At 40.7% G+C, this 11,049-nt stretch overlaps 1 protein-coding gene across 3 annotated transcripts in view; it reads left to right on the top strand.

The window, feature by feature from the left end:
• Positions 1-395: 395 nt before the first annotated feature.
• LOC138472609 (uncharacterized) overlaps positions 396-11,049 on the top strand; it is a 336,202-nt gene continuing 325,548 nt past the window's right edge. The window contains exons 1-3 of one of the 3 annotated variants that reach the window (XM_069610877.1): positions 396-3,537; positions 3,707-3,800; positions 4,066-4,536. In XM_069610877.1, coding sequence (XP_069466978.1) covers positions 770-2,125 — 1,356 coding nt within the window. In that variant the 5' untranslated portion in view covers positions 396-769 and the 3' untranslated portion in view covers positions 2,126-3,537; positions 3,707-3,800; positions 4,066-4,536. Of the gene's footprint in view, positions 3,538-3,706; positions 4,537-11,049 lie in introns of those variants that run through there. The other 2 variants (XM_069610878.1, XM_069610876.1) reach the window with 2 other exon arrangements.

Here is an 11,049-nt window from a genome sequence, read left to right as displayed (position 1 = left end):
AGCATGTCGCTCCATGAAACCTGGTAGCGTGGAGTTCCGCAGGACCATAGAGTCATGAGTTGATCCGGGATATCGGGCACAGCAATGTGCGATGATCTTTCTGGCGTTGCATACCATCTGCACATTGATGGAGTCGTATTGTTTGCAGTTGTGATACACCACCTCCATGGCATGCAGGACCACCAACTCCACGTGGGTGCAGTCGAGGGCACCAATACAATTTGGAATGCCTGCCAGTGCATGGAAGGCAACTTTTGTATCGAATATCTCCTGGGGAGTCTGTGGTAGGGATATGTAGTCCCTTGAGTGCTTTAGGAGGGCATCCAGCACTTGGTTGAGAATCCAGGAAAATAAGGGTTGTGATATGCCATGCATGTTCCCCACTGTGTTTGCCCTGGCTACACGGGCACGTGATATCAACATCTTGAGCCCCAAAGAATTTCAATATCTTACCATTAAAGGCACTAGAGCTCCGCTCTTTTATATCCTTCCGAAAATCCATAAGGATAGATTGAATCCACCAGGAAGACCTATAGTTTCTCTATGTGGCTCTATCTTAGAGCCTTTGGGCAAGTATCTCGATTTCTTTCTCAAACCTCTGGCTGCTGAAACTCCGACCTACCTGGCAGACACAACGGATGCCATTGTTCATTTAGAGGGCTTACCTTTCGATACTGCTATCAATTTATTCATCACTCTAGATGTGGAGTCTTTATATTCTAATATTCCACAGTTGGAATCGCTCCCCATAATAAAATTCTTTTTGGACATGAGAAGCGACCCTCAGCAGGTGCCTAGCGAATTCCTCATTGACCTTCTTGAAATTGCACTTACAAAGAACTATTTTCGGTTCAAGGAGGACTTCTTTTTACCAGTCAAAGATACTGCCATGGGAGCCTCATTTGCTCCAAACTATGCTACACTTTTTATGTGGGCTTTTGAGAAGGTCTCCATCTTTGATGAATCTAATCCTTACCTTCAATCTATTATCTTCTATCGTAGATACATAGACGATATTATAATAATTTGGGACAGAACTTCGGGTAACCATGAAACCTTTCTCACATGGATGAATTCGCTGAATGACCATCTTCGCTTCACCATGACTTCTGACAATATGTCAATACCCTTCCTGGACCTTTTATTGAAGGCTAAAGATGGGGCCATTGCAGTGGACTTATACCGCAAACCCACGGATAGAAATACCATCCTTCACTTTGAAAGTTTCCACCCCCAATCCCTTAGAGTCAGCATTCCCTATGGCCAATTTTTACGGGCTAGGCGCAATTGTACTGACAAAAAAGATTTTGCCAAACAGGCCGACATCATTGAAGATCGACTCATGAAACGCGGTTATCCACATCATGTATTGCGTCAATCTCGTAAGAAGGCACGACATCAGCATCGAGAGATTCTTTTGACCAAGAACCCTCGCGAGAAATCTAACCAGTCGAGAATGGTTTGTGCAATGACCTATAACACTCACCATTCGGCCATTAAGAAAGCAATTAACAAGCATTGGCATCTTTTACAGTTGAACCATTCCGATCTGGCCCTTCCCATGTTTGCGTTCAGAAAAGGTAAAAACCTTAAGAGTTGGCTTTCTAAGGCCGATAGGTCCTTGCCTCTGTCAGGTCCTAAAACTATTACTGAGATGTGGGGGATGAACAAAGTCCATGGCCACTTTCCATGTGGCTATTGTTGCCATTGCGGGTCAACCACAGCCACTACAACTGTGAACATCAACAACAGGGTATGGAACCTCAGGGACCATACAACATGTAATTCGAAGAACGTCATATATGCGATTACATGCCCCTGCGACAAGACCTACATAGGCAAGACATCGAGACCTGTGAAACTTAGAATTTCTGAACACAAGTCCAAGATTCGTACGGGCAACCTCACATCTCCCCTTGCACTCCATTTCGTAGAACACCAGCATGATTGCAATGATCTACGTTGGTGGGCGCTAGAACAAATAAGAGGTTTTGACTCTAATACCTCTGCTAATAGACTATCCACTCGAGAAAACTGGTGGATTTACAACACCCAAAGTCATATAGTGGGCCTGAATTCACAGGAAGAGTGGGCTGCCATCACCCACATATCTGTACAAACTTAGAAGACTCACTTTGGCAGCCTAGATTATTTGACTTTCGTTCAGAAGAATTGCTGTTCCTGCCTATAGCACTGAGCTTCTAATTTTGGTTGCATTATAAACCTACTGTGCTATGTTTTCATATATATTTCATAGTCCCTTCTTGAATTCACAGGAAAAGTGGACTGCCACCACCCATACATTTGTACAAACCTAGAAGAACTGTTTTGGTAGTTCAGATTATCTGCGTTTATTTATTTAGAAGATTTGTCGTTTCAGCCTAAAGCATTAAGCTTTTAACTTTGTTTGCATTACAAATGTATTGTGTTACGTTTTCGTACACATTTCATAGCTTTCTCTTTCAGCCTGTGGGTGCTTTTCAGTTTTTTCTTCTTATTTTTAGAATTCTAATGCCTTCTCTTATTATTTGGCGCTTTCATTATTTGAGATTACTGTCGTATTGCCTATTGGGTTAACACTTTATTCCATTGCATTCATTCGTTTTATTTAACTTTTGCAACCTAGTTTGTGAGCTTCGAGCGAGCAGCGCAGTTGCCTCGGTCCATTTTGTTTATTTTGCAACTTGGGCTGTGATTTAAGACTCTGCAACACCAGACACAGCTTGCTCATTAAAGCCAGCTGGAAACTGTTTGAGCTTGGCACTGGTGTGCCTTGTGGCCCCTCCTCCCCCTCCCCTCCCTTCATTTGGCTATTTAAAGCCGTTCCCATCCATGTTCTGTGGGAGAGCTATTGAGGATTCAACGAAGGTGGGATGGTTCGCGCACAGACTGACGGTGAGTTGGGATGCTGGGCCAGTTATTTGAACATCTAGAAATCGTCTTTGAGCAGTCATTTGTTGCGAACCAGGACACAATTGGGGGGCCTTTTTGGAGTGCTAATTTAGGCGCCCAATTAATATATTAGGCTTCCAGTGCGGCTGCAGCAGCTAGTAGCACTGACGTTCTGCTGGCAGCTATGTCTGCCATTAATCAGCAGGGTACACACCGATCTCGGCTATATGCTGAGAATGATGCTAATTTCCTGCACGTTCACTCTAGCTGCCAAATATGCATTATATTAGTCGCAACTCTTTAGCATTTGCTACTGTAGCGGCTACATTGTCTTTATTATTAATTTTAGCACTGCTTTTATTAGTTTTCTTAGCATTGAAGCAATCTGTTTAACATCATGGGGCGAGCGATGTATTCCATGTTGGAGGACTATTTGTCTCGTAACCCTCTATATTGACTGCTCACACAGCCTCTTTATTTATCTAATTATTTACGTTAGCACAGCTATCTGCGCACGAACCATAACGCGGTGAACAACACTAGACTCCAGTAGGACAGATCTTTTCAGATGCCTTATTGTGACTGGTCGACCGTGACACAATTGTGCGATTGAACTCCTATGCTTGTGATCCGTTCCCAGTTTAGGTGAGCTCTAATGTTTGGCTTTGCGTTTACCTTTTTTCATTGTCACATTAGGAAGGACTGCCGTATGGCGTGCACCCTTGGTTGTTGGTTTTTTGGAGTGGATATCAGCTACTGATGATCCCTCCTGTATTATAATACGTTCCTGTCTCTCCTTTTTGTTTTTCTGCAGTTCTACTTGACTGAGAACTTGCCCTACAGGTCCATACACATTTCCCAGGATGTACATTCGGGAACAAGTGGCCAGTTTCAAAGTTGAGATATTGGTAAATTTGATAATTTAATTATTTAACCATGTTTTCTCCCATTATTTAGTAAGGAGGTGTTTTTCCGGACAGTGCTCTATGGGGGCGGGGAGGGGGTAATCCTGTTCGTCAATCACAGATCAGTATGTTTTAATTATTATGCCCTCTGTTTTCTTGATTTGATTTAGTTTTGCAGGTCGATACACAATGTATCCTCGGTGTTGTTTTGTTTATGTATTTACTGTTTTTTATTTGTTTTTCCCTCTTTTTTGTTTGGTTCTTTTAGGTAAAATTATGGATTCAGTTTGCATAATTCTGTATTCCTGTGTGTATTATTGCCTTATTGCTACATTAAAACCTTTAAGTGGCAAATATTCCAACGGGAGTGCGCCGTCCTGAAGAAGATGGGCATCAACCGTGAAACAGCCTAGATGCTCCGCACCATCAAAACCACTTCCTGTGTATATGTCAGACCTAGTGTATATAGTAGGTCATGACAGTACAGTAGTCGACGTATGGCACCCCTTTTTCTAATTAGGAACTACTATTGCCTTGTCCATATATTTTTGGGGTTTTCTCTACATTGTTAAATGCGGCCATAGCCTCTGACCACCAGCCGGGTGACCCTCTTCAGCCGACTTGAGGTTCAGACAGCTTGGCAACATGAAGTTAATACTGACTGAATGTTCAGTCTGGTTTTATATTGGCACTTTGTTTCACTATGCACTTTACTCTACAACAATATGCTGCTATTTAGAGATGAGCTCGTAACAAAATTTAAAATTTAATATGTATGTTTTAAACAAATGGAATTTAAATAAAATATTCATGTTTTTCAATTATTGTTTGGTTTATATGCCCTGATCTGTGATTCCGAATTTTGGGGGCCCCCTCTCTCCCCAACCCATTGCCGGTCACCACTTTAACTTGAATTTTGTTTCCGCTGACACACTCTCTGTTCACTACATTTGTTACTTCCTCTTTGTCAGCGAAGTAGAGGTTTACCCATTTTTTGTTTTGGAGGAAGTGGAGCACAGACACTACCTTCAGTAGAGGGGGGATGGCGGTGCGTATTTCAATGAGGCTCACTATGTCATTGTGTATCAGGTCCATTATGGTGGTGATGGTGTCCCTTTCCACACGGTACGAGGTGTGTATCTGCTCAGGTGTTAGGTTGAAGGGAGTGGCTCTGATGCAGTGGATTGGGGGCTGCTGGTGTGGTAATGGTGGCTGCACTGTTGGGGCATGCTGTGCCAGTCTCATCCTCCTTCTCCTCCTGCGTCTCCTCTGTGGTGGCTGTTGTTGTTGTTGAGGCATTGCTAGCAGGTCCTCCGGCTCCAGTAATGCTACTACTATTGGTATCATCTTGGTGTGGGAGGGGGTGTGGTGTGTGGGTTTGCTCCTTTTCTACTGGGCCTGACTCCATTGCCTCCACCTGTGCTGATTGTGTGCACCTGTGGCAGTTGGAAACACTGCTCGGGCTCTTTATGCCTGGTCGGCGATGCCGGTATTTACTCCATGCCAGTAGGCACTTTTTCTGCCTTCATGAGGCCGTTATTTGCATGTCCGCCTCACTTGTGATCTTCTCCGGTTTACGGAATGCCGCTAATGCCGGCATGGTGTGTCGCGTTCACGCGCCCAGACCGCTATCAACGGCATTGTACTTTACGAAGCCGTTAATAGCGGTCTGTTTGGTCAGAATAGCCCGTAGCAGTAAGCAATCATTTTTCCCTTGCCTCCAAACTTGGAATGAGGGCCTATGTGTTGTTTGTGGAGGGATTTCAGAAGTGACATATTTTTGGATGAACTGTAAAACAGTGGCATCACTGTCCTGACCAATTTTGTGCTCCACTGGCTTGGTATTCTTTTCTGCAAAAGCAGTGTTGCACTTCTCCGGGGGGAGGAACAGTTTTATTACATATGAAGTGTAGCATAGCAATGAAGCGATGATGGAAATATCTTGATACTTTTACAGGATCTAGAGAGCAAAGTTCTCCTGGTGTTTTTATATCTATATTTGTTTTGTTTGCTATGTGTAGGAAATCATGTAAGTCTTCCCATGCATATTCTGCACAACTTAATGTCACAAACCAAGTGGGTGGGCCAAGGTTTCTTATCATACAGCGTACATCTGCATGACGTCGGAACCAGTATTCCTTTGTACCACGCATGTCTGCTAAAAGATTTGTAGCAATTGCGTAGCTGACATATTTTGAAAATTGATACCTGATTTTAATGTGTGTGCAACTATGTAGCATAGAGTTGCTAGTTCACTTTCAAAGAGAATGTGGAATATGTATTCCACGTTTTGTCAGAATCTGGGGTCTTCAGAATACATTTGTAAAGAGCGGTATTCTGATGCTGTTATTTGTGTGGGTCTTTCATCATACCTTCCTCCTTTTTCAGTATGAAAGAGTAGAGGAAAGGCTTGTGCTTCTATACCTATTTTCCCATATGCTGATAGGAGATCCTTTGGCTTGGTAAGTTTCCAGTGCATCATCTATGGAATCTTTACTTTGGAATGGGTGAATTGTATAATGGTCTAAAATATTGGATTCTGTAGTAGGATCTAGAAGTTGAAATTGACCAGTTCCTGATGAGTCTTAAATTAATTTGGTGGTTTCCACAAGTCGGTACCAAATTTGTTTGTCTTTTGTAGGTACGCCATTTACTAAGATAATCAAAGATTGATCTATTGGACGTTGCACTGCCAGAGTGTGTACATTTTCTTTGAGATCTAATGGCAAATAAATTACTTTGCCACAAATGCATTTCAGTAATTCAGAGGGTGGTAGTTTTGCTGTTTTTCGTTGAAGGCATATTATTGCTTGAAATGGGTGCACTGTTTGAATTATGATGTTTTCATACAAGTTACGTTGTTGCAGTGGTTTTGGTAGTGGGAATAATTCCAAGTTATTTGTGATAGCATGTGAAGGTATTTGGTTGTTGTCAAGTTTTGCAGTGCAGTAACTGCAAAGTATTAAGGGGTTAGTAATTTCATGTTTGTTTTCTGCTATAAGATAGAGAGCTAATTGGAATCACTTGTAATCTTCATTGTCTTCTATTTCGTTCATTATGTCTACAGTTTTTGTGCTATTCTTATAAGAATTCCTGCGGCAACACAAACACATGGTTTGGTACTTCAGCAGATGTGCTTTTAAACTTTAGTATTTCTTTTTTGTATGTGTATAGTAGAAGGTTGCCATCTGTAAAGTTGTTGCTAGTCTCTTCTAAAGCTATTGGATTTTGTAAGTGGCTTTCACTTCCAAAATATTTTCTCTGGATATGCTCTATTTCTTTGAGTAATTCTTTGGCTCTACCATGTAGAAGATTGTTATTTAAATTGGCTAGTGCTAAAGCTGGACTTTTGGCATAGTACAGTTTATGAACCAGATTTCTTATGGTTGAATGGTGCGTTGCTATCATTTTGATATGGTGGAAGGTGTTTTTGCAAATAGGTCCAGAAATGCAGGCTGATGAATATCCTTGTAGTCCTGTGTATTTTAGCACTGGACAGGAGTCCATAGTTTGTAATAGTTTTGTTTTCAATTTGTCTTTGCCTTTCACATACTGATTGAGGAAATGGCATAAAGATGTGAAAGATTTTTTTGCTTACGTTACACACTGATTTGCACAGCCTTTTGTAGACTGGACGCATTCCTTAAGTGGAATGGAGAGTTGATAGTAAGTTTTCTGGGGATATTTTTGTGAGCAACGTTTCTTGTTCCATAATGGTATTATTAAGTTTTTCACACCCTTGTCCAATGCTATGTATGGCAATTGGGTTTCTTTGCTTTTTCAAAGCTATCTTTGTTGATATTATGTTTATTGAGAAGGCTTTTTTGTAGTTAATTAGTTAGCTTTGTTAGTCGTTTCATTCTGTTTAAAACTAAAATAAATAATTTCCTTTTTAGAATGATTGCACTGACTATGAGAACTTCTAGGATTAATTTTCTACGGTAGGTTTTAAGGGTTGTGCATGATTTCTCTCTTGTTTGTATAAGGTTCTGAAGGACTCTATAGCGGAACATTTTTTGTAAAATAATTCTTTTGGTATGCTTACTTGTGGCTACATCGAGATTTATAGGTGCAGTGTTAGCACTAGTTGCAGCTGCAGTCTTTTAAATAACGTTCTATTTAGTTTTACATTTTGAAAGAGGAGGCAAAGTTTCTTCACTGGAAGCTGTAAAAAAGAAAGTGTGGGTTGGGACGTTGTACTATGTATGTGTGCATTGTGCATGAGTGTCTGAGTATGAAGGTAGGCATGTGTGTAGAGGTTTGTGATTGTGCAATGGGCTGTTACTTCAGGTTGGGAAGGCTATTCTCGTATTTGTTTGTTACTATACTGGTGTTCACATGACAATGCAAAGTGTGCACCTGCTGAGGGGCAATCAGTAATACTGAATCTAATGCTGCAGGATTGATACACTTGTTTCTTCTACAATACTAGAATTCTACAGTGTTTGAGTAATCGTTAGAACATTATGGCAGTATTGCACTTACTTTTTTGGATGCAAAGAGTAGGTTTCTTCTGAGTCCTGTTTCACACTTCAGACGCTGCTGGTTTTCAGGAGAGTGGTCTTCGCTGCAATTCTGAAAGAAGTTAGTAAATATGTGTGTTAATAGCACTGTTGTTAATGTAGACATGTATTTATTTATTTTTTCAGTAATAGTACTTTCTGATAATTGTGCATAGCATGTAGATGCAGTTTCCTTTGTCTATGTGCATTCTGTATATTTTACTTAGAATCTGTCAGTTGAACTTGCCTTAGAAATGATTACAATAGTAATCACACAGAGCACATTTGGCTTTTTAAGGCAGTGCTATTTGATGTTAGTAGATAGGAGAAATAGCTGTATGCTTTTCTTGCTACTTTTAGAGGGTAAATGGGAGGACCTCTGGTGAAAAGCATGCAAAGTATGTATTTACAATGCAGGGTATGTTCTACTTACCATGACTAAGTGGTAAACATGTTGTGCTGGCATTTCTTTCATCTGCTATGATCAAGTGTCACTTTATTGGTGTGTGTTTTACAAGTTTTCATTTACCCATATCACAACACAGAACAGGAAACCATTATTTGCATGCATTTGAATATGGCTGTTGCCATTTACAATCATATTGTTATTTCTCCCATCTTTTAACATGAAATTACACTTTTTTAGACAGGTGTGTGTGTGTTGTGTCTGATTACTATTGTAATCATTTCTAAAGGAAGTTCAAATTATAGATTCTATGTAAAATGAGAAGCATGTATAGAAAGGAAATTGTTGTACATCATATGCACTATAATGCATGCAATGCTATTATGCTTGAAATGTGGATATTTAGGTGGTAGTGGTTACACAAATGACAGAATGAATGAAGAGAATAACAGTTTGCACATTACAAATAGTAATATGGGTACATTTGGAGAGTATACAGCTTTGCAAGTGACACTTGATCATAGCAGATGGGAGAAATGATAATATCTTTTTTTACAATGTTATGCAGGGTAAGTGGTAGTTACCCTGTGTATATGCATGTATACTAGAGATGTAAATGTACTGTGCACAGAATATGAATACCTGTAGTTTGTATTCATGCATGTGGATGTGCATGAATCTGCAAGCAGAAATCTTGGAGAGTTGTATAGTAGTTGTTGCTGTAGGTGCTTTGCAATCACAGTAGAATTGTACTCAGAATGATCAACAGTAAATCTAAAGTGGTGATCTGTGATGATGGAATAGATGTAGAGTTATTGGATGTGATTTTTGAATGGTTGTGTGACTGCTTAACAGTAGCCAATGATGGAAGGGTGAGAGGGGGAAGTGGAAAGGGTAGAAGGGCTGCCCCAGTGTTACACTCGCTGCAGACACCGCAGCTGTTCGCGGACAGGGCGCAACACATCCGGGGTTTCTCAGAAAATCCAGCATGGAAAGGGGACTGTAGCGATTAGCCAATCAGGTGTCGAAGTTGTTCTTTGCAGGAAGAGAGGGTGTGTGGGTAGTGAAGATGGCAGATGTGAAGAAAGTGAGGAAGTTGGTTGTTGGAGATTTATTTGTAGATGGTTTAGAGAGGTATGCTATGTTTAAACATGAGGCTGCCAGTTTTGGTTTTGAAGGTGTGGAGGTTTACTGGTCAACTGTGCCTGGTTTCAATATGCAGGCAGTGGTTGGAGCTTGTAAAACCTTCTGCATGTGGAAGAGTCCAGATGTAGTGGTACTGCATTGGGGTGGTGTCCATTTCGGATACATCAGTGCTCCTACTTTGTTGAGTACACTTGAAAACTTGTTTCAGGCAGTGATAGAGGTTGTTCCAAATGGCAAAGTGATTTTTTTTTTTCTGAAATACTGCCTAGGGCACTTTGGGACAATTCTAATGTTTTTTGTCATCAGCAGAATGGTGGAAGGTATTTGGTGAACAGAGGGATGTCTGTTTTTTTTGTTGAGAAGTGGAATGTTGTCTTGTAACAATGACAATATTGATTTTGTTATTGGTGATTATTTTAAATCAGATGGCATGTCTTTATCCATATTGGGAAATTCCGTGTTATTTCAAAATATAAGGAATGCTTTACAGGGGATAATGTGAAGACATCAGGAAGAAAATACGTGAAAAAAAATAAATAACAAAATGAAAGCTGTTTTTTATAAGAACATTCAAAAGAAAACAAAAGAATAAGGCTCTTTTAAGAGCCAACCTCAAAGGGGAAGTGGGGCACACTATTTAAATTTTCATTCCCCACTCTCAGATTTTACGTTTTGTCCGCGGACACTGCAGTTGTCCGCAGACAGCACGTATTACATACAGGGATTTTGAGGCTGAGAGGCATGCAAATGAGACTCTGCAGTGCAAGGGATTGGTCAATAAGGTTTATTGGGTGTGATGTGTAAGGAGAGACTTTGGCAGAAAGTCTGTTGCTGAGAGGCGAGCAGATAGCTATGGCTGTGTCTTTCAGAAGGCAGATTGTCTGGATTTTGGGTGACTCATGGATAAATTGGCTGGAGGTGCATGCAGATCGCTGTGGAGTGGCTGCACATCTTGAATTCCCTCATGTGGATGTGCACTGGCATGGAGTGTGTGGAATGAAGTGGCTGGATTTGGTTCCTCTTTGTGCTACTTTGGTGACACAGTGTCATCCAGACATTATTATTATTCATTGTGTAGGGAATAGTTTAGGACATGTCTCTGGAATCTCTTTGTAATTTGCAATGAAAGAAGGACTTGGGAAAGTCATGGACATGTTTCCAAACTTCTGAGTAATTTTTTATCGTATTGAGACAAATG

Source organism: Ambystoma mexicanum, chromosome 8, assembly GCF_040938575.1.
Source record: "Ambystoma mexicanum isolate Mex_15411 chromosome 8, UKY_AmexF1_1, whole genome shotgun sequence".
NCBI classification, from domain to species: domain Eukaryota; kingdom Metazoa; phylum Chordata; class Amphibia; order Caudata; family Ambystomatidae; genus Ambystoma; species Ambystoma mexicanum.
Note: the sequence above shows the minus strand (reverse complement) of the source record. Positions and strands in the feature narration are given on the sequence as shown.